A 24,427-nucleotide genomic window follows, 5' to 3' on the forward strand; every position below is an offset into this window, starting at 1 on the left:
AGTCAATAACATTGTCATCTTATTTTCAAAACATTTTCTTTTTACAAAAATGGAATCATACTACCTTTATTTCTTTGTAGCCTGATTTTTTTTCACAGAAATCATTATAGATATTTTTCTACCTCAAAAATATATACTTTTAAAATATTTTATTATTACTTTTTTAAAGTTTATTTATTTTGAGAGAGAGTGCCAGTGTGTGCACACTTATCCGTGCAAGAGAGGGAGGGGCAGAGAGAGAGAGGGAGAGTGCAAATCCCAAGCAGGCTCCACTCTGATAGTGTTGAAAGCGTGAAGCCCTATGTGTGGAGCCCGAAGTGGGGCTCAATCTCATGAACTGGTGAGATCATGACCTGAGCTGAAATAGAGAGTCGGATGCTTACCCAACGGAACCACCCAGGTGCTCCTAAAATATTTGAAATATTTGCCTGCATCGTAATGTAATTTCATAAGAATTTGATCTACAGTACACGTTATGAATTTTTGCTACTTTACTTTTACTTTGTTACCATGTTTGTAAAATCTCAGAATTTCTAATGTAAATACTTTTTGAGGGAAGAAAAGAATTATTTGTGGGTACTAAGGCTAGAAATAAATGATTTATATGCTGAAGTCCTGTACTAGACTGTGCTGAAGAGAGATTGGAAGCCTATTTGGGGAAAGAGGAATATTATTATTCCTTACTATGTAATAGATGTGTTTGAAAGAAGTTGTGTGTCCATCAGAAAAACCACATTATTATTTGAGAAGCTTTTTGAAGAAAATGCAGAAGCATGGATTGGCAAAGCAAACATTTATCATCTACTTGCAACTTATAATAATAGGGAAAAATAACAAAGCCTTAATTATGAAGTGATTATACAGCTTTTCATTGATTTCAGAAACTCTTATGCTGCACCAGGTCTTTACAATGTTCCCTGATATTTCAGATCCACAGTTATTTGTTGCTAGTAACTCACATTTACCTTCTAGAGAGATGTGATTTAGAGAAATATGGGTTGTACTCAGGGAAGGGCATCTAACTTGACTTTCACCGGCTAATTCAGCGACTGCTTTAAGTGATTTGTATTTTCCAAAGTGATTATCTCAGCTGGTATTTCAAAATATAATCTAAATCCTTCTGTTAGTAATAAATCCACAGAAATCCATAAAACCTAAAGTGTTTCATGTTATTATTATTATCAAACATTCATTGAGCTTTCTGACTATGTTCCAGGTATTGTATAGGGCCAAATGTTCATTTGCGATTCTTACCTAGAGGGGCTCACAGTCCAAATTTGGCCTAAAGAGAGCAGGAATAAGAGATATTTACAAAAAATTATGTTCTTGTGGTTAGTCAATGAATACAATTTCCTGTTTCTCACTGTAATAATGATTTATGAATGACAGTGGTAACAATCTCAAAGAGACAATTCCGTTAGCAACCTCTGCAATTATTTTTTAGCTTTGTGGGGTTAACCTTATTGGGGTTGATTAAATTCAAGCTGTGATATTTCATAAAAACTCAATGGAGGGTCCAGATGTCCCAATAATACCTCCTTTTGTGAGAGAAAATAACTTGAAGATTTTTGTCTAAGGTATTTGTGCTGGTGGGACCTGAATGAATTGTTATCCCTTTAAAAGGAGTCTGCATTACAAATAATTTTTATAAAATACTAATTATTAAAAAACAGAATTCTGCTTTCACTATTTCAGTTATGTTCTAGGACCAGAGTGGCAAGAACATAACATTTTGAAACTAGACTCTGATACCATCTTTGGGATTTCAGTCTGAAAATACAATTCTGGAAAATCAACAGAACAAGGCTCTGTGGAACAAAATGCCAGGAAGGTCAATGCATTACATTCCTACTGTTCCAGTCCCATGCTCACAATTACCTTAACTCTTGTCAAAATATTTTCTACAGTAACAGCCAAGACATAATTAGCACCTTTTCTTCACGCTGAAAATATCATTGGTAGCCATAAAACATAAATAAATTTGGAGAAAGCCTTTCAGCACCCAACTCAGCAAATGGTTACAGGGGTTATTGGGTATATCACGATTTGCCTACTAGTGGGAATAGCACCCCATCTTACTCTGGCTTCTGTTTGTCTGGAAGTTCTACCTGTATGAGACAGGGAGAAAGAGAGAACTTTCTCTTTCAAAGGTGGGGGTTGGTGGGAGGTGGAAATGAGTTATGAAATTCAACAGGAAATTACACAATAAACAATCATTCAGTGCTTTAATTATTTGGTTAATTTTCCTTCCTTATCCAACTTCTTTGTGTATTTTGTGTGTCATCAGGCGACATTGTGAAGTAGTTTGTTCTTCAAACTACTTTGCCTGTCTTGTATCAGAAGGGCAAAAGGTATTGGTCAATTTTGTCATGAATGCAAAGGCCCTTTATTTGGCTTTTTGTATGTTCTTGGTGGAGGCTACAAAAGCGAAAGTGGTTATGATCAGAGATTTCCAGCAGGGGGTGCAGCCGCTTCTATAGGGTAAGTTCTTTTGAAGCCAAATCACATCAAACATCTGAATATTGCAGATGGTAGAGCTGGAATTTTGATAACATTTATGGCTGTCTTCTCTTTTGATCCTAGAAAAACCATGCATATTAATATTTTGTTAGGATATGGTAAAGAACTAGAAATTTGTGGAGAATATTTAGATTAAAAACCTAAAATGCCTGACTGAAATCTTATTCTGCTAATTTTTTCAAAGTAAATGACAAACAAAGCTTCGGGTAATTTTAATTATCCAGTAGAGTGGAATAAGTGGTTAAATTTTTTATTTTAGATAAGAAGAGTAGATGGTCTGAGAGAGCTTGGTAATATTTACTCATCTCTCTCTCTCTCGTGTGCATGTGTAAAGAATAAATCACTTATTTTCTCAAAATTTCTCCTTTGGGTGGGGAGGGTGAGTGTTTAAAGCTATTTATCTGAAGGCCTGGCTCCTGATAAACTTTAGGAGATGCCATCTTATTCTTTGTCTTTTATTTTTTCCTCTTTATTGCCTTTTATTTGTAGATATCTAAGCATTTTCAGCCATAGGACTTTGGCCCCCAATCCTCATGTTCAGATTTTTATTTGTACAGAAAACTATATGCTTCATTTTTTTAGAAGAGTAGTATAAAAACAATAAAAATCTGTTAACTTTTTCATAATAGTAAGCAGTTTTAGACTATGTATTAATAAGGAGCAAAGTTCTAAATTTCTATACCCCTTAAATCAAGATGGATGATGGACTAATAGTAATGTCAGCTCTGAAAATTATCCTTTGAAAACTATGGCTATGTTTGTTTGTTTGCTACATTTTCTGGGTCTTCATTATGAGATAATGAGATTTCAAGTCTTTTTTTCCCTCCAGAATCAGGTCTTGATTCTTTAGTATCATGTCCTGTTTTAAAGGAAACATCATCATATAAAGAAGGTATAATTTTCACCTTCTTTATATGATGATGTTTCCTTTAAAAGCCCTGATTTATTTGACTTTGGTTTATGTTGATACATGTCCATGGTTAGGACATTTCTGATTATTTAGGGAGTAATTTTTTAAGTATCTTTCGGGTGGACACCTTATAACACTTAACATTTCAGAGTCAAAGTTGTGACTCTGAATCAGCTTACTGTATTTTTAAGGACTCTTAGTACAAAGGTCATGAAATGCATTTAAATGCATGAACTCTCCTACCTGTACAAGTGGTATGGGTACTTTAGGGCATCAGTACCTCACTTTGATGGTTCTACTCCCTTTCCCCAATTTATTCCTCTTCTCTTTTTCTCCTTTCCTCCCCTCTATATTTACTTTAATTGTAAGTTTTCTTTTGCATCCTTCCCTGTGTATGGTTTGATAGAAAATAAGTACCTACAGTCCTTAACTACTTAACATCTTTGGCAGCATTCAAATGCAAGAAAGTGGCTACAGTAAGGAATTTTAGTGATGCCTTTTTACAGTTAGGGAGTAAGAGACAGAGGAATTAAACACCTCTCTTCTGCTTTGTCTATTAAGTTTACCTTTGAGAAATAATGCAGAGTAGAGGGGCAAGGGTGTGAACAAACTTGTGCTGGAATACTGGAATAGATTTGCTGACAAATTTTGTAATTTTTACGAAAAGGCACTTTTGTTTTTCTAGTTTAGTAACAGACCATAAATGTACTTCTGGTTGGCAGCAGCTGCATCATTATAACACAAAAAAACAACCTTGGCTACCTCCAGTACCTTATGTAAGAAATAAAGAGTAACTTGAATTTAAAAGACTTTTTAAATGTTAACTTTACTGATGATTAACTGTTTTCAGCGTAGAAAACAAATCTTCCCCCAAGAGAAATTCTCCCCCAAATTACTTCTTTTAGACTTAACAAATTGGGGTAGATTCATGTTTTTGCTCATTTTTTATCTGCTGGCAACTATTTTCAGATCTCTAAGATTCTGATGACCTTGGGAAAGTCGCAGGACTTGTTTCTTCAATGGTAAAAGGAAAGGCATTTTTCTACTGTCCGTCCTTTCTCCACCTTTCAGTACCAATGCCCAGAAGAGAAATACATAGAAAGCCCAGGGCACCCCCAAACTTGTAAAATTTCTGTAAGCTTAAAAAAATATTGAATATACTTAAGGCTGTATAATAGAAGCCTGGTGGCCGATGTTTCCTAAGATTGGGCTGGTAGTGGTGTGGAGCTGGCGTCTTTGGGGCCACTTTAAACCCCTAAATCTTGGTATCTCGCTCAACTTCCATTAAGAATGGAATAAACCACGGGCCTGTGCGTCTCTGCCATGTCGATGGAGAATGGGATTCTTGCTCCCATGGAGTTTTGCCTTCTGGGTGAGTATGGCACCAGGTCCCGGGCGGGTGATGTCTGTAGTAAGCGAGCGATCCCCAGACAGGAAACTGGCTGCACATGCAGAAGTATCCATGCGAGCAGGTCCCCGCCAACGTGTTAGGGCGCATATTTTCCTCTCTTCAATTCTTTAATGCTCTGAGACCGTAGGGGAATTTACCGAAAATCTTTCAGTGCCCGTGCGATGTTTTGCAACGGCTAACACGGTATCAGGTTCTTTTGCAGTACTGTGGTTTGCTCTCAGTTTCAGCCAGAAACCGGAACAGAAGGAAAGGGAGAACGCAGGGAAGGTTCGGAGACTACCGCGCTCAGGGCTGCATGGTCTGCAGCTTCTAAAGCGTGGAGGATGGGACGGAGGAGGAGAATACGGAGAAAGGGGAAAGCGGAGGAAAAATACCCACGCCAATGGGTAAAAGGGAAAAGGTGAGAAGGAATGGAGTAGGAGAGGGAACCAATGGGTGGGAGAGGCGGAGGAAGAAGGGGGAGGGGCAGAAGCCAATCGAGGAGCCCGGACGCGAGCGAGGACGCGGCCCCGCGCTTGGTCCCCTCCCTCCGGCCCAAGCGCTCGCGCCTTCCCAGGCTCCCCGGAGACGAGGGCAGGGGCGGGGCCCAGCCGGGCGCGCGGCGCGGGAGGCGCCGCGAGGTGAGGGCGGCGGGGGCGGGGAATTGTGGGGAGGGCGGTGCGGGCACGCGCGCGCGCGCGCCCCGTCGAGGCTGCGCCGCCGCTCCGCCCCCGGCCGGGTGTGTGGCTGCGCGCGCGCGCGTGCGTTCCGGCGGTGCGCGCCGGGAGAGATGCTGAGGTAAAGTTCGGGAGAGAGGGAGAGAGATCCGTCAGCGCGAGGGAGCCCGAGTGGCCGCCATTACTGAGCCCGGCGCGGCGGCGGGCACTGGGGAAGGGGGGAGGGACGGGGCCGCCGCTGGTGGCGGGAGGGAGGGAGGGAGGGTGGGTTACCCGGCAGCGGGAGCTGTAGGGCTTAAGGTTTCGGGGCGTGTGTGTTGGGGAGGGCGGGGGGAGGTGGCTGAGGGGACGCGGCGCTGGGTGAGCGCGCCGGGGAAGAGAGGCGAGCAGAGAGTGGAGGAGGAGGCGGCGGCGGCGGGAGCGCTCCCCAGGAATGTCGCTGCCGCCGCCACCGCCGGGGCCGCTGCCGTTGAGGAGGAGACGGAGGAGACCCACGGTGTTAGGTAGGACCTTGCCATCTCAGCCCCTCCGGGCCTGCCCGCTCGCCCCCTCCCCGACCGGGACCCTCCCGCCACCGGCTGCCCCGCTCGGTCGCCGCCGCCGGTTGTAACCAGTTCAAGGCGCTGGGGCCCCGCAGCCACGGAGGGGAGCCTGGCGCCGCGCTCGGTCCTCGCAGGCCGAGCGGGGAGCGGTTGCCGCGGGGGGGGATACGGTCGGCGTGAAGGGCAGAGAGGCCGGGGGAGGGGGCGCTTTCTCCACAGGTGACGCGGCCGGGGTCGCTGGAGGCCTGGTTGTGGCCGGGGATCGCGCCGGCCCCGCCAGGCGTCCGCTCTCGCCCGCCGCCCTCACTTGCCCTGCTCTCCGATGGTACGTGGGGAGGGAAGGTGGCGGTGTCTGTTGGCTGGGTTGCTGCTGTTAACGAGTTCCACCTGGAAGGGGGAGCGGGGGGTGGGCGCATATTCACGGAAACACAATCTTCATTGCAAACTTAAGCGCTTTTCAGGGGGATCGGCCCTTTCACTTTTCCCCGATCTCCCCCACTCCTCCCTGGGTTCTGTTCACCAATTTCCCATCTGCTGCGAAAGCTCGGGCAAGGGTGTGAGAAGTTGCACTGCGCAACCAAAACACGGGAGTCTTCTGGGTTGACTGCGTCCGGCTTGAGGCTTTGATACTGAGTGCTTGCTAGAATAACCTTTAGATTCTTCCTCTGTTTCCACTAAAGAAAAGTATCGGGGTGGGGGTGGGGAACCGCGCGGGAGCGCGCGCGCACTTATCCACACATAAATACTCACTCCCTCACACCCTCCCTCTTCAGCGTTATTAGAAATGCAAGTGAGGTGGAGGCTGTGGGTGTAGCTGACGCCGAAAGGTGCTCGGAAGTAAAGGCAAACTATTGGGACGTTTGCTAAAATTCCGGCAAAGTTGTAGGGAGACGCTTATACTTTTGCCATACGATAGAAATCCAGTTTTGGCTCATGCTTAATAAATGGGAATTTTAAGTGTTTTAAGTCTCGACCAAAATAGACCTATGTACGCCCGTTTTTAAGTTTAAATTCCTAAATATAATTTGCCTTTTTCTTTGTGATAGATAGGAAACGATGTCATTTTTTAAAACTACTCAGTTGTAAAACGGTGGAATACGTCGTTGTATTTACTGGTATTTGCTTATGCTGCCTTCTACAGGTGTGTGTGTGTGTGTGTGTGTGTGTGTGTGTGTGTGTGGGAGGGGTTTGCCGGCTTCACCTAAAACACCCAAAATCAGTACTCAGTTTGAAAGTATAGGGGGGGGGGGGGCGGAGGAGTTATTTGCATTGAATTCATTTGTATTCACTTCTGGAAATATTTCTCAAAATCTTTGTTTAAAATGGTTCTTTTCACAAAAATTTGATCCAGATGCAACATTTGGAAAAATATTTGGTTAAGATATATTAGTAAAATGTGTTTTGGAGATGTTTTACTGTCAATTTCACTTGACTTCACTATGATAAAACTGTATTCTTAATGAGTATTTTTAGATATACATACCATATAGGTAATCTACTACTAGACAGTTGCCAAATTAAGGTTTTATTTCCATTTTAAATTGCTTTCTCATTTTTGGCTCTTTCAAATTGACCCACATTTCCCATATGTGTAGTAGAGCAGAGGAAGAGAGTGTTAAGTGTGGATCACCAAAAAACTTGCACAGGCCTTGGAGCACTTTATGAGACTAAACGTACATGATTGAAAATCTGCGTAACCTATGTATTTAACTTTCAAGAAATAGCACTATTGATCTGACTGACTTAAAGCAGTCTTTAGTCAGAAGGACACAGATGACTAGATGACAATTGATTTGGTTGTCATGTGTAGGCTACATTTTTTTAATCCACCTTAGCATATATTATTTTACCATTCTTTGTATATGTTAGTTATAAGAGCATTGGGGAATGGATCAGTTATACTTTGCTATAAGAAAGAATTGTTGCAGAATTCTGATATGTTTGTCATTTTTTAGTACCCCACTCCCATTTAAATTACTTTAGGGGTTTTTTTTGGTTTTGTTTTGTTTTTAAGGAGAGTGTGCAAGCGGAGGAGAGGGGCAGAGGGAGAGAGAGAAAGTCATAAGCAGGCTTCACACTAAGCTCAAAGCCAGACTTGGGACTCCATGCTACGACCCTGGGTCGTGACCTGAGCCGAAATCAGGAGTCGGATGCTCAGCCGACTGAGCCACCCAGGTGCCCCACTCTAGCAATTTAAAAAATGTATTCCAAAATTAATATCTTAATTCTGTCACATCTGTAAAATGTTTTAAGCCCCACACTTTTTTTTTTTTTTCTGTTGTAAAGCAGAGTTAGTACACTTAACCCTTTTGGAGAAAATAAATTATTTTGACCTTGAAAATTAAGATTTTTTTTTTTTTGAGGAATAAAATACTGTGTTTGCATTACTTTTTTGGAAGTTGTGATACAGCTTAGAATAATAGTTTTTAACTCATTTTTTTAATACTGAAGGAAAAGTTATGTCTCAGGAAGACTACTAAGCTTTTTCAACATTAGCAGGAGTTCAGGTAAGTGTTGCCTTTAGTATTCCTCACTTAAGTATGAAATGGCATAATACAAATTTTCTTGATAGCTACAGAGTAAGTTTCATTTGTTGCAACTTCAGTTTCCTTAGAAATTTTAAAAAGTATTAGAGCTGTAAGACCCATGATTTTTTTCTTCGCACACAAGAAGGTATGCAGAGAATATAATTGACTCAGGTGTTCTGCTTTAGTAGTATCGATGTTTCTAAAAAATGTTTGTAAAATACATTTAAAGTACACTAAGAAAATTTGGTTTTCTAAGAATGGTGAAGAAACCTTGATAAAGTCATTCATCATATGGTGACTTGAGTAAGCAAGCTTCTATTTGTTTAAATGCAGGTTGTAGTTAATCATTTTATCAAACCAGGAAAAACCATATTAGAAATTTAAAAAGTTCAGTGCTAAAAATATTAAGTATGAACTTTAACTCAATTGGTTTTAAAACTCTGGTACTTGAACCCCTTATGGATTTTTCCTGGATGGCATGAGACCTCCTTTGACAACCCACCCTCCCAAACTACAGTCACTTCTATTTTTGGTAAATCTATTGTACTTAAATATGAAAATTCCTTTGAAAAAAGAAATCTATGTGTAAAAGAAGGCCTTTGATTTGTTATTCATTAATTCATATTATCTTTATTTAGCATTTGCTGTGCGCCTGGCCTTGAGGATACCAAGATAAATTAGAGATTGTGTAGCTTGAGCTTTAGTTGACAAGGTAGTAACTATAAAGGAGTAAATACGTACAAGTACTAAGAGATGCAGAAAAGAGAACAACTATTTCTATCGGGGTCTCTTTGGGAATCGTTTACAGAAGAATTAATCATTTTAATTTGGATATATTAACTGCAAATAGAAGTTTGAGATGGTAAGCAAGGTTGATTTTTTTTTTTCCCCTGTATTTTGGAGGTTGCCTGTCCACAATACTTAGATTTGCAGTAAAAATAGATTATTAATGTTTGGTCATGTCTTTGCGTTGGACTCCTTAGAACTATTACTTGGGAATAAGAGTTATGAATAACTTTATAATTTTAGGGTTAAAATATGACCCGTATGTGTCTCTTGGTTAGATTCTACAGCTTTCATCATGAAGAGTTAATGGTAAAAGTGAATTTTCATTTTTCTAGCTTCATATTAGATTTAGCATATTTTATTCCTGAACAATAATTTATTGAGCAGCTATGGCACTGTAAGTGATACAAGGAAATATAAAATATTACTCCCTTAAAAGAACTTATAGCTTTGTTGGAAAGAGAGCTGGACAATTTAGCAATGGTTAGATGCCAGCTCAACATAGAGTAGAAGGAGCCATATAGAAGGCAGGACATACTGATTTAAAAATCAGTGTAAAGGAATTAGATAAAAAAGATAAGATTTGGAAATTGAAGAGGATTGGAATAAGTAAGGAAAAAAACAACTAGATAAGTTAATGACCTTGTAGACCAAAAGCACAGGGAAGTGAGGATAGGTTGGCAGGTGAGAGGAAAATATAAGGTAAAAATGTAAGAGCATCAGTTTGTACCTTTTGAGAAAAACTGAAAGATGTGGGGAAAAGTTAATAGGTTAGATAGAAGGTTAATAGAAGGAGTGATGGGGAAAGAAACAATTTTTGCGTTACTATTTATCCTCTTTGCTGTATTTGGCATTACCAGCAGCCTTGAAAGAAGTTGTACGTTGGTTCTGATAGTTTGTTAGTTCTCTTCCCGTTTATCATGTGTTCTTCCTGATCCAAAATTTTGTTTCTTTCCATACTTAACTTTTCAAAGCCAAATAATAGCTCTTTTTATTTACTTATTTTTATTTTGGTTGACAGTTTATAGAACTAGTGGAAAATTAACATTCCTATATGATCTGAGCTTTGAAAAATCCAGATTTGCTACTCTTCTTTGTTGACTAAGTAATTACTTAGATGTTTTTTATAAGAGTAGTAAATGATCTCTTACATAATTTTCTTAAGGTTATGATCTTCAAATTTATGTTGCTAATCTTGATGTTGCCTTATTTCATTTCTTTATTTTGATTTTTCTTCAGAAATACTGTCACCTGAAACTCAAGTGATACTACCGTCTGTTGCTGAAACTGAGTTTTTCATTAAGAAACATTGACTCATTTGTCTTTATTATCATTAGCAGCCAGTCACCAAATTCTTTTTTCTTGGATTGCTCTTTTCATTTCTGTGATAGTTCAGGTGTTTCAAGTCTCCAGTATTTGTCCATCTCTTGGGCTTTGTGCCTCAGCAAATCTAATTTTGTATTCCACTGCTAGTTTATAATGGCTTCTTATTGCTTATTACAAGGTTTAACTCCTGCTTGCCCTTGAAGACCTTCTTATTGTTGTACCATTTATCTTCAGAAATAAGTGAAATAAGAAATAAGTCTACTTTTCATCATGACAGCTATGCTCAACCACTCCACCCTAATCACACACCTAGAATTACTTCTTTTTAAAATTCAAATCCAGTCTATTTTTCAGAGTTGCCTCCAGTCCTTTCTCTACTCTGAAACTTAATCTATTCCAGGAGTTTCCAAGTTATGACCCTTGGACCAGATCTGGTCTTTTGCTTCTGTATAATGGCTTTTTACATTTTGAAATGGTTAAGAAAACAGTTAAAAGAATAATATGTGTGATATGTTAAAGTTATATGAAATTCAAATTTTAGTTCTCAGACACAACCATGGTCATTCATTGAAGTATGGTCAATGGCTGTTTTTGCGCTATGACCACAGAGTTGGATTGTTCTAACAGACACCGTATGGACGCAAAGTCTAAAATATTTACTGTTTGGCCTTGTGCAGAAAAAGTTTTCCAAACCCTGATCTATTCCAACTTGCACTGATCTTTCATTTTTTTGAATTCCTATTGCACTTACCAATTCCATGGTATAGCACATTGTCTTTGTCTTCTCAGTTATGGTGCTGTAAAGTTTCTTTAAAAACAGTGGAGGAGGTACTTTTAAGCCTCCCCCCCCCCCCAATATATACCTTCTTTTTAGTCTATACATCTTCCTGAGATTCTTATTCAGCCTCTTAATGTTCCCATCACGGAGAAAATTGTTAAGCCTTATTTAATGTAGTTTGTATCATGAAAATAATGATTTCCCTCTGGTATAGCATTATAATTTTGAATGTGAAATCATGCCCTTCCCTTTACTTCTCTGTTTTCTCCAAAGCGAGAAGACTCAGACTCTGGAAGGGAGGTGAACATTTTCATAGTGCCAGCTTAGTGGACTTTCCTGCATATACCTTTGTACCCTCAAAACTTCTGACATAAAGCTGAGCAGATAGTGGTAACCACAGTAAATACTTAATGGATTGTTTACATAGGTTGATATAAATCAGGCGACCTTTGGTTCTTCTGTTTTCACCGGAGTGAGGAAATGGTCTAGAAAGAGTTTAGAATAACTTTCATACCAAGGCGTGGGACATAACATGTTGTTAGAGGAAAGTGTCGATTAAATAATAGGGTAGGCAGTAATTCTGTTTGGAAATATTTTAGGTCATTGGTTTTCAAATATTTTATGCAGTGAAACTTTTTTCAAAGAATAAATATTTGAAATATCAAAAGATAAAAATGAATGAAAACAGAATTATCTTTACTGAGTAGGGCTTGGGGAGGGAGCTCCAGAGTACTGCCTACTTGGACCCTCCTGGAAATACTTCCATTGAGCCTTCAGGCTTGCCTAATTTGTGTTAACCAGCAAACTGTTGGTCTTGGACAAATCTGGACTTTTTATATTAGAATATTATGCTATACTAATAGACTTAGGGCCCATAGCATTGTGCAATTTTTGTTAATTTTGACTACAAATACGACTTCAGTGGTTTAGGATCTGAGTTTGAAGACTGGCCCAATTACTCATCAAATATTTGAGCAGCCAGTTTGTGTCAGGCACTGTTTAGGGTGTTGGGAATGTGGTAAAAACAACAGCAACAAAATCTCCATTCTAACGTAGTTTAATTCTAAATCCTAACCAGGATATGCTTCCAGGTTATTTAGTCACTACATAAATTGTTGAAATTTTTAATAGATTCTCTTCATTCACTTGATTATAATCTTGTGTAAAGACCAATTCACTGGAATGATGTCTTTAGTGTTCCTTTCAACCTTAAGATTATGTGCTTATGTGGTAGAATTCTTGGTCAAAGAAAATGTTGTGGAATATAATTGACTCTTCTACAAGTATTACATTGTTAAATGACTTAACTATTGTATATGTTAAAATGGCTTTTTCATTTCCTCTTCTAGTTTTTCGCTAATAATAAATTTGTTAATTAATAAATTTGTTACTGAGAATAAGAATTAAGTAATACTGTATCAATATTGTACCATATTCATCTTTAGTAAATCATTTGATAACTTTTATTAAGCTAGGTTACATCACCTGAGACTGTGAAATATATGACAGTCTTCGGGCTCCGATCTGTCTTTTCTCAAATATTTGATTATGTAAGAGATAACTTTGTTTGACTTAAAGAAGCTGGAGCACATAATTACAAAGATCCTTCTGTTTAGTTCTGGAAAATGTAATTTCTTATAATATTTCTGATTCTAAAAGTTTCAAAAATTAGGGCTAAATGTATTATAGATCATAGTCTTTATTCTGGTGGCTTAAGTTTTGACTGTTTTTGGAATCTTGAAATAAATGTGCATTTCTTCCATTAGTAGCTTTAGATTAATATATTACAGTGCTTATTCAGTAAACAAATGTGCTTTCCTCTTTTTTTGACCAAAGAATTAAGAACATTTTGATTTTAATATTTATTAGCATTCATGCATTTATTGAGTACTAAGTAGGAGGCACTGTTGGAATCTTGTGGAATATATTGATGAAATAAAGATTTATGCCTTTGTGGATCTTTGTTAAATCTGGAGTAGGGGTGGGGAGAGGGATAGAGTCTAATGACAAGTAAATAAGTTGCAAGTAAATTAGGAGGCAAGGTGGACTTTGGAAGTTATTAGGAAAAGTAAGTGTAAAGGCAGAGGCATGCTTAGCATGTTAAGAAACTGTGTTAGTGTTCCTCAGTGTGTTTAGAGCAGAATGAGTGTGGGAGAATATATGAGAGTAGGTCAAAGAATAAGATAGGTTTGGAGAAGGCAGATCTTATGCCATAGAAAGGATTTGACTTTTAGGAGCCACTGGAGGTTTTCGGACCTAAGAATGGGAAGCTCTGACTTTCGTTTTAAAAGAAACTCTGGGGGCGCCTGGGTGGCGCAGTCGGTTAAGCGTCCGACTTCAGCCAGGTCACGATCTCGCGGTCCGTGAGTTCGAGTCCCGCGTCAGGCTCTGGGCTGATGGCTCAGAGCCTGGAGCCTGTTTCCGATTCTGTGTCTCCCTCTCTCTCTGCCCCTCCCCCGTTCATGCTCTGTCTCTCTCTGTCCCAAAAATAAATAAACGTTGAAAAAAAAAATAAATAAAAGAAACTCTGGCTGCTCTGATAGTGATAGGGGAAGGGGAGCAGGAGTGGAAGCACGGAGATTAATTGGGAAGCCTTGGAATAATCTAGGGCCAGATATGATGGTGGATGGGTCAGATTAGAGCACTAAATGTAATGAAAAGTGATAAATTCTAGATATATTATGAAGATAGGACCAACAGGAATTTCCTGACATAGTGTAATAACTTAAAAGTGTAAAATAATTAAGATATCACACCTTTTATCTATGAATGCAGAAGTTTTGTGAGAAGATAGAAAACAAAGTTTTAGTTTAAATCGAGAATTACTAAGAATTTATTTTTTTCAGTTTCCTAGATTCCTTGTAGAACTTAAAAAGCTTTTGTTTTTGTTTTTCATGGAAAGCCACTTCATGTTATTAAAACTCGATTAAGAGGAACAAGTTGTGTTTGAATGACTTAGTAAAATATCTTTGAAAACTTAGTTGTATAGATCGCTTCATTTCTGAGACAATTGTAGGGACCACTCAAGAAGAATATTAGGCAAATAGTTGCTCTCTCCCTCCAACTCTCTCATCAACTGTAGCTCCACTGAAGTTAAACATTTTTCGTTAATTTCTGTGAAGATACTTAATCTAAACATTTCCTTGAAATGGTTATAAGGTAAACTTAAAGGCAGAATGAGAAAGAAACTGCATTGCAAACATAAAAAGCAGTAGTCCTGCTTAAGAAAATAAAGATGGGTCATCCAGAGACTCATTTTAACTGGATTGCTTTCAGTAGGTCATTGCTACTTTTGTCTTGGTTCCTTCATGGGTAAAAATATGAGAAAATAAGAACAAGTTATATGAAAGAAAGTCACACCAAAAATCAGAAAGATGTAGGAATCAACATTATCAGATATTACCATTACACATATCTGAAAGGAATTTTCAAATTAAATTGAATAATCTGCGTATATATATTAGCCATTAGTTTATTACTGGGAGCACACAAAAAAAGAAAGGATTTTTTTTTTTTTTTAAGCACAGAAGAAAAACTGCCTCAGTTGGTTAATGGACGGGAATTTTGACCTGGATGTTGAGGGCCAGAAGGTAATTATGTAAGTATATACTATCCAGGTGTCTGAAATTAAATGCCCTTATAACCTATTACAGTCAACCTCATGAAAGCTATCTTTCTCCCATGAGGTGGTAATACCATACTCACCTAAACAAATAGCAAAATGTTTTGGATGACCGGTGACAGTTTTTTTTTCCCTAGTCTATGGTTTCTCAAACTTTTTTAAAATCTGAAAACATTTTTTATTATTATATTTTATTTTATTTTTTAACATTTATTCATTTTTTTTTGAGAGAGAGAGAGAGGGGGAGAATGTGAGTGAGTGGGGGAGGGGCAGAGAGCCAGGGAGACACAGAATCCAAAGCAGTCTCCAGACTCTGAGCTGTCAGCACGAACCATGAGATCATGACCTGAGCTGAAGTTAGAAGCTTAACGGACTGAACCACCCAGGCGCCCCTGAAAACATTTTTATTAAATTAGGGCTTTTGAAAAAAAAATTAAAAATCTTTTGGGTTAAGTAAACTTCTAAATTAGATAAAGAGTGCACTGCTTTGATGAGAGATTTGGAGGGAGAGAGCAACTATTTGCCCGGTATTCTTCTTTTCTACCTGTAGGTGAAAGAATTTTCCATCATTGTTTGAAAATCACTATGGTGACTCATGACATAAAGCTCTGCAGCTGACTTCATAATACCAGCAGGTAGCCTTCTTGAAAGAAGAACATGGATGTTACTTAAGTGTCTAATTGATAGTTTACTGTGAATTTGGTGTGAAAACCATAAATGTCATGTAGAGCTACCTTATTTCTAATTTAAACTTTAATATTCATGATTCAAAGCCTGCCACTATCAAATTTATTAGGATGTGTAGAAGCCTCATTATAAAATTTGATATAATAGTTTTATTTCTCATTAGATAAGAAGCTTTCCATTTTTCACTGACCTGTGAAAGGGTGGTAACTTCATGCCTTCACTCATCTCCTTTTAATTTTAAGACCCTTTTCTTTCTGAAATTTTTATTTTTAATGTTTCTTTATTTTTGAGAGGGCGAGCTCAGGTAGGGGGGCAGAGAGAAGGGGACAGAGGATCCAAATTGGTTCTGTGCTGATAGCAGTGAGCCTCATACAAGGCTCGAACTTGTTAACTGCGAGATCATGACCTGAGCTGAAGTCGGACGCTCAGCCAACTGAGCCACCCAGATGTCCCTGTGAAACTTTTAAAATACGTTCTACGATAAGAGTGTTTTCATTTCTGCTTACACTCTATAGCTTAAGATAGAAAGCTACCTCAGTATTTTGAGGTACATGCTGTAGGAGAGCAGAAACGTGTCTGTTAATGTTTGGGTAAGTATATATGAGGAATGAATAGTGACTGTTAAGGCAAGGGATTAGGTTTGTAGTTGAGAATTTTCTATAATACTTAGGTTCATATGACAATGTACTGTTACTTTTCTGTTAACTTTGTGTCTCTTAAACTGGAAGGCAGGGGACAGTCTTAACATGCTTTGAATTGCTTAGTTTTCAGAATAGATGTTTGTTTAATAAAGAGCCATATGTAGTGCTAGTGTTTATGCTGTTGAACATGAAAATTCCCCAAAGTAATCACTAGGTAGGTTTTCTTTTGATGTACATTTTAAAGAGTATTGTCTGCAGTTTTCTGCTTTTCTAGTAAGACGAAAGGATTCTATTCCTTGTTTTCGATTTTTTTCTTAATTGTTAGTTATGGAATCATTGTGTTGTTTTCCCAAACTAATTTCCTTTTGCCTTTTTATCACTGTATATAATGTTGTTATCCAGTTCATTCACTGTGTTTTCTTACCAGTAAATACAAATATTCTTTTACACAGTTTAGAAAGTAAACTTTCTTAGGTAAAGAAAGTTAAACTTGTGCTAGGTGTAAATACCCAATTTGACCAGATTAAGATTTTTTAAAAGGTTTATTAATGAAAAAGAGTTAATAGGATTGGAGGGACTGCCCCAATTTCTCTTACTTCTAGTTATCATATACATTGCTGCCAGATAAATTTTTTTAAATCACAGGTCTGACCAGATCATTTTTTTGAAAAAATCCTTGACAGTTTCACTGGTTCTAAGAATCAAATTAATAAACAGAACTAATGCTTATTAAACCCTTTGTTGGCTAGGTGCTTAACATTTAAAAAAATGATTTACTTCTTAAATTTGTATAGATACACAGCCCCATTTTATAGATGGGGAAAACATGTATCAAAGCAGTTTTGGTTTTACTGTTGTCACAAACTCAAATAGATTTGAAAGAACTTTAACTATTTGTGTTGCTTTTTCTACATAAGGTTATTTTATTAGGAAAGTGAATCTAGTAAATGCTTTGTTTGAATGTCATATGGCAGATGCTAGTATTTATAGTTGAGGCTAATAGAATAAAGTACATGAATACAAAAATCTGAAATTTTACTTTTTAATATTATTTTACCAGAAATGTTAGTCATAATTCTGAATTACAATTTCTGTTACTCATTAGTTGTTAGTATAGTAAATGTACAGTATATTTTGAATAAATGTTTACTTGCATTTGAGGTCAGTGTAGAAGCCAGGTATTTGGGGCAAGTGGTGGTTCTTTTCTTTGTATTTTTTCTCTATGTTCTTTATTTTGTTTGAACTGAAGATAATTTTCACATATGTTGATGTCCAAATGATATATTGCTTTTAATTCAACCTCAAAAGAATGAGGAATCTATAAATAAGATTATTCTAAAAGACTGATTCATTGCTTCCACATAAATAACCTAAATTAAATTGCATGTAGTTCTTCCAGGTTATTTAATGTTGCTAGTGTATCAAATACTTGTAGAAGATTATCTCAAATATATAATCTCCAAATTCTTTAGCTTACTGCTACTTAAAATGTGGTCCAGGGGCGCCTGGGTGGCGCAGTCGGTTAAGCGTCCGATTTCAGCCAGGTCACGATCTCGCGGTCCGTGAGTTCGAGCCCCGCGTCAGGCTCCGGGCTGATGGCTCGGAGCCTGGAGCCTGTTTCCGATTCTGTGTCTCCCTCTCTCTCTGCCCCTCCCCCATTCATGCTCTGTCTCTCTCTGTCCCAAAAATAAATAAACATTGAAAAAAAAAAAAATGTGGTCCATGAGCTTTTTGTAGCTACTCTTAGAGGAAATAAATACAGAAATCAAGAACATTTAGAAATAATTTGACAGTGGTGTTATGTCTCTTCAGTCTAATAATTGGGGCTTGGATTTTTAAAAAAACTGCATTTATTGCATTTTGCAAAATTGAACGTGCAGATATGAAATAAAAATTGATCCTTTGATAGTTTGAGAAACTTTGGTTAAATACTCTCAGTATTTGTATTAACTGTCCATTTCTACTTACCTATTGAAGTGTGTGAATATTTTAAATTTGTTTTTGGGCATAAAATTTTATAGATTTCACAGGAGCATGTTGAAACTTTATGAAAAATTTTATTTAATTCTAACATCTTGCTAAATTTGTATGAAATTCCATTTTAGGGAACAAGTTTTGGGGAATAATGTAATAGAAAGCAGGTTGTTTTGAAAGTTGTGAGGGAGTTGTTAAGGCAACTAGTTGCTTTAGTTATCAGCAAACATACCTCCAGTCGCAGGAAAATTGAGGGAGGGGAAAGGACTAGTTGTTTCTTCAAACTTCTAGGAAGGAATAGAGACAAAACGCACATTTGGTCAGTAGGGGCTTAGTTTAAAGCTTGTGAAACATTAAATTTTGTATGTAATTATTTTAATTATTAGATTTCTCTTAAATTTTGAAGTCCGGTTGCATTTATAATTGTAAATCATAAGCAGTGTTTAATGGTGGTTTCAAACCTAAAATACATGTAACATTAATATCCATAGTGCTTTGTTACGAACATCTGTAGTATGTATATAATTTAATATGTAATTCCTGATTAAGTTTTGTCCTTTTTCTCCTCTTTCTAGGAAGATGATCGTTATGATCTTGAAGACCTTTCTGCATAGAAATGAGGGAAGTACAAAGAACCAAATATAGTTCTGAACTTTCGGATCTGTATTTTGAGATGATTTTATTTTCAGAATGAGAAGTATATCTGGTTATCTTTATGAATGTAGAGACATGAGAAGAGAGTTATGATGGCAAAAAACAAAGAGCCTCGCCCCCCATCCTATACGATCAGTGTAGTTGGACTCTCTGGGACTGAAAAAGACAAAGGTAACTGTGGAGTTGGAAAGTCTTGTTTGTGCAATAGATTTGTACGCTCAAAAGCAGATGAATATTACCCAGAGCATACTTCTGTGCTTAGCACCATTGACTTTGGAGGACGAGTAGTAAACAATGATCACTTTTTGTACTGGGGTGACATAACACAAAATGGTGAAGATGGAGTAGAATGCAAAATTCATGTCATTGAACAAACAGAGTTCATTGATGACCAGACTTTCTTGCCTCATCGGAGTACGAATTTGCAACCATATATAAAACGTGCAGCTGCCTCTAAATTGCAGTCAGCAGAAAAACTAATGTACATTTGCACTGATCAGCTGGGCTTGGAACAAGACTTTGAGCAGAAGCAAATGCCCGAAGGGAAGCTCAATGTAGATGGGTTTTTACTGTGCATTGATGTGAGTCAGGGATGCAATAGGAAGTTTGATGATCAACTTAAATTTGTGAATAATCTTTTTGTCCAACTATCAAAATCAAAAAAGCCTGTAATAATAGCAGCAACTAAATGTGATGAGTGCGTGGATCATTATCTTAGAGAAGTTCAGGCATTTGCTTCAAACAAAAAGAACCTTCTTGTAGTGGAAACATCAGCACGATTTAATGTCAACATCGAGACATGTTTCACTGCACTGGTACAAATGTTGGATAAAACTCGTGGCAAACCTAAAATTATTCCCTATCTGGATGCTTATAAAACACAGCGACAACTTGTTGTCACAGCAACAGATAAGTTTGAAAAACTTGTGCAGACTGTGAGAGATTATCATGCAACTTGGAAAACTGTTAGTAATAAATTAAAAAATCATCCTGATTATGAAGAATACATCAACTTAGAGGGAACAAGAAAGGCCAGAAATACATTCTCAAAACATATAGAACAACTTAAACAAGAACACATAAGAAAAAGGAGAGAAGAATATATAAATACTTTACCAAGAGCTTTTAATACTCTTTTGCCAAACTTAGAAGAGATTGAACATTTGAATTGGTCAGAAGCTTTGAAGTTATTGGAAAAGAGAGCAGACTTTCAGTTATGTTTTGTGGTGCTAGAAAAAACACCTTGGGATGAAACTGACCATATAGACAAAATTAATGATAGACGAATCCCATTTGACCTCCTGAGCACTTTAGAAGCTGAGAAAGTCTATCAGAACCATGTACAACATCTAATATCAGAGAAAAGAAGGGTAGAAATGAAGGAAAAATTCAAAAAGACTTTGGAAAAAATTCAGTTCATTTCACCTGGGCAGCCGTGGGAAGAAGTTATGTGCTTTGTTATGGAGGATGAAGCCTTCAAGTACATCACAGAGGCTGATAGCAAAGAGGTGTATGGTAGGCATCAGCGAGAAATAGTTGAAAAAGCCAAAGAAGAGTTTCAGGAAATGCTTTTTGAGCACTCTGAACTTTTTTATGATTTAGATCTTAATGCAACACCTAGTTCAGATAAAATGAGTGAAATTCATACAGTTTTGAGTGAAGAACCTAGATATAAAGCTTTACAGAAACTTGCACCTGATAGGGAATCTCTTCTACTTAAGCACATAGGGTTTGTTTATCACCCCACTAAAGAAACCTGTCTTAGTGGCCAAAATTGTACAGACATTAAAGTAGAGCAATTACTTGCCAGTAGTCTTTTGCAGTTGGATCATGGCCGCTTACGGTTGTATCATGATAGTACCAGTATAGATAAAGTTAACCTTTTCATTTTAGGGAAGGATGGCCTTGCCCAAGAACTAGCAAATGAGATAAGAACACAATCCACTGATGATGAGTATGCCTTAGATGGAAAAATTTATGAACTTGATCTTCGGCCAGTTGATGCCAAGTCGCCTTACTTCTTAAGTCAATTGTGGACTGCTGCCTTTAAACCACATGGGTGCTTCTGTGTATTTAATTCCATTGAGTCACTGAATTTTATTGGGGAATTTATTGGAAAAATAAGAACTGAAGCTTCTCAGATCAGAAAAGATAAATACATGGCAAATCTTCCATTTACATTAATTCTGGCTAATCAGAGAGATTCCATGAGTAAGAATCTACCAATTCTCAGGCACCAAGGGCAACAGTTGGCAAACAAGTTACAATGTCCTTTTGTAGATGTACCTCCTGGTACATATCCTCGTAAATTTAATGAAACCCAAATAAAGCAAGCTCTAAGAGGAGTATTAGAATCAGTTAAGCATAATTTAGATGTGGTGAGCCCAGTTCCCACCAGTAAGGATGTATCAGAAGCTGACTTGAGAATTGTCATGTGTGCCATGTGTGGTGATCCCTTTAGTGTGGATCTTATTCTTTCACCCTTCCTTGATTCTCATTCTTGTAGTGCTGCTCAAGCTGGACAGAATAATTCCCTAATGCTTGATAAAATCATTGGTGAAAAAAGGAGGCGAATACAGATCACAATATTATCATACCATTCTTCAATTGGGGTAAGAAAAGATGAACTAGTTCATGGGTATATATTAGTTTATTCTGCCAAACGGAAAGCGTCAATGGGAATGCTTCGAGCATTTCTATCAGAAGTTCAAGACACCATTCCTGTACAGCTGGTGGCAGTTACTGACAGCCAAGCAGATTTTTTTGAAAATGAGGCTATCAAGGAGTTAATGACTGAAGGCGAACACATTGCAACTGAGATCACTGCTAAGTTTACAGCACTGTATTCTTTATCTCAATATCATCGACAAACTGAGGTCTTTACACTGTTTTTCAGTGATGTTCTAGAGAAAAAAAATATGATAGAAAATTCCTATTTATCTGATAATACAAGGGAATCAACCCATCAAAGTGAGGATGTTTTTCTACCATCTCCCAGAGACTGTTTCCCCTATAACAACTACCCTGATTCAGATGATGATACAGAAGCACCACCTCCTTATAGTCCGATTGGGGATGATGTACAGTTGCTTCCAACACCTAGTGACCGTTCCAGATACAGATTAGATTTAGAAGGAAATGAATATCCTATTCATAGCACCCCAAACTGTCATGACCATGAACGCAACCATAAAGTGCCTCCACCTATTAAACCTAAACCAGTTGTACCTAAGACAAATGTGAAAAAACTGGATCCAAACCTCTTAAAAACAATTGAAGCTGGTATTGGTAAAAATCCAAGAAAACAGACTTCCCGGGTACCTTTGGCACATCCTGAAGATATGGATCCTTCAGATAACTATGCGGAACCCATTGACACAATTTTCAAACAGAAGGGCTATTCTGATGAGATATATGTTGTCCCAGATGATAGTCAGACTCGCATTATTAAAATTCGAAACTCATTTGTAAATAACACCCAAGGAGATGAAGAAAATGGATTTTCTGATAGAACCTCAAAAAGTCATGGGGAAAGGAGGCCTTCAAAATACAAATATAAATCTAAAACCCTGTTTAGTAAAGCCAAGTCGTACTATAGAAGAACACATTCAGATGCAAGTGATGATGAGGCTTTCACCACTTCTAAAACAAAAAGAAAAGGAAGACATCGTGGAAGTGAAGAAGATCCACTTCTTTCTCCTGTTGAAACTTGGAAAGGTGGTATTGATAATCCTGCAATCACTTCAGACCAGGAATTAGATGATAAGAAAATGAAGAAGAAAACCCACAAAGTAAAAGAAGATAAAAAGGTAAGTTTAGCTTATAAAACTTTACTAAACACTAATAATGTTTATGAAGATGTTTGTTTTGCCTTTTAAAATACATATTTTTAAAGGTAACGAATTGAATATTATTGAGAACTTAGGCTGCATTATGTCATTCGGTAAATAATTAGCTCTTTTTAATGTTTTTAGTATTTTGTGAGGGTGAATTATTTTCATTACTTTTTAAATTGCATTATTTTTTACTTGTGTCTTTAGTGTAGAAGTTTGAATTCTTATTCTTCAGTGTAATTATTCTAGGTGAATATGCTTATTTTCCTTTTAGAAACGGAGATATAAAGTGATTTTGCTCTTTTTTTGTTTTTATGTATCCCATTTATCTTTTTGCCTTCTTGACCTAGCATTTTTGCAAAATTAATTTGACCTACCAGTATCAAAGATACTAAAATATAATTAATAATTTGTAATATTGGAAATTATTCGCAATTTTGGAATTTACAGTTCCAGGAAGCTTCTTTGTGGATGGTGGTGTAATGCCTAAAGACATGCAGAAAGGTTTCTGAAGTTTGAATTGTAACGTTCTGACCAAATAGCAATACAGTATCCATTTTCAGTAGATATTAATTTACCTGATGGTATTAAGCATTAAAAGCTTAAATATGTATGCTATTAAAGTTATAATTAATAATTTTAATTAGATCTTTATCACAGTGGTACCTTAGCACCTTTACTTCCAGTACTCTTTGACTCTTGAGTGTGCATAAACTTTCTTCAGATTTTTTATGGTTTTAAGATAGTCTTTCAGCAGGCTTTCATTGTCCATGTTGATAATTTTTTCATCAGTTATGTATGTCCATCATCTTAGTACATATTTACTGCAGGTACTCACAACACATGCTACTAGCTAACGATCTTTCATACTCAGCTATTAATCACTAGTTTTTACTATACATTTTATCACCACCAAAAGACTTCAGCATTTTTTCTTAGGTTATTAAAACTACTTAATGCATATTAACAAAAATAAAGCATTTACAGCCTTTCCATTTTAAATTGCTTTTGTGTATATGTGTGTTATTTTTCTATTTTTGATCATAAGTTTACTTAGTTGTTTTGGTAACTTTTTTTTTTTTAATTTTTTTTTTTTTTTTAACGTTTATTTATTTTTGAGATAAGAGACAGAGCGTGAACGGGGGAGGGTTAGAGAGAGAGGGAGACACAGAATCTGAAACAGGCCCCGGGCTCTGAGCTGTCAGCACAGAGCCTGACACGGGGCTCGAACTCACAGACTGTGAGATCATGACCCGAGCTGAAGTCGGACGCTCAGTCGACTGAGCCACCCAGGCGCCCTGGTAACTTTTTATTATAATTTCAACTTGGAGAATAGTTGCAGGAAGGATAAAAGCTTTTGTATATTCTTTACTGAGATTTACCCTCAGGAAGCATTTTGTCCTGCTTCCTTGATCTATTTGATGTGTGTGTGTGTATTGAGGTTTATTGTTTTGAGCCCTTTGAGATTAAATTGGAGATGTTGGACTCTTTCTACCATTAAATACTTCATTTTGTGAGAACAAGAACATTCTCTTAAATAGTAACAGTACCGATACCAA

At 37.4% G+C, this 24,427-nt stretch overlaps 1 protein-coding gene across 4 annotated transcripts in view; it reads left to right on the forward strand.

Moving 5' to 3' along the window:
• The first annotated feature begins 5,549 nt into the window (after positions 1 to 5,549).
• ARHGAP5 (Rho GTPase activating protein 5) overlaps positions 5,550 to 24,427 on the forward strand; it is a 75,965-nt gene continuing 57,087 nt past the window's right edge. For 2 of the 4 annotated variants that reach the window (XM_030318899.2, XM_030318902.2), the window contains exons 1-2: positions 5,874 to 6,000; positions 18,957 to 22,844. In XM_030318899.2, the coding sequence (XP_030174759.1) occupies positions 19,125 to 22,844 (3,720 nt within the window). In that variant the 5' untranslated portion in view covers positions 5,874 to 6,000; positions 18,957 to 19,124. Of the gene's footprint in view, positions 5,619 to 5,873; positions 6,001 to 8,524; positions 8,547 to 18,956; positions 22,845 to 24,427 lie in introns of those variants that run through there. The other 2 variants (XM_030318900.2, XM_030318901.1) reach the window with 2 other exon arrangements.

This window comes from Lynx canadensis, chromosome B3, assembly GCF_007474595.2.
Source record: "Lynx canadensis isolate LIC74 chromosome B3, mLynCan4.pri.v2, whole genome shotgun sequence".
Classification (NCBI taxonomy): Eukaryota; Metazoa; Chordata; class Mammalia; order Carnivora; family Felidae; genus Lynx; species Lynx canadensis.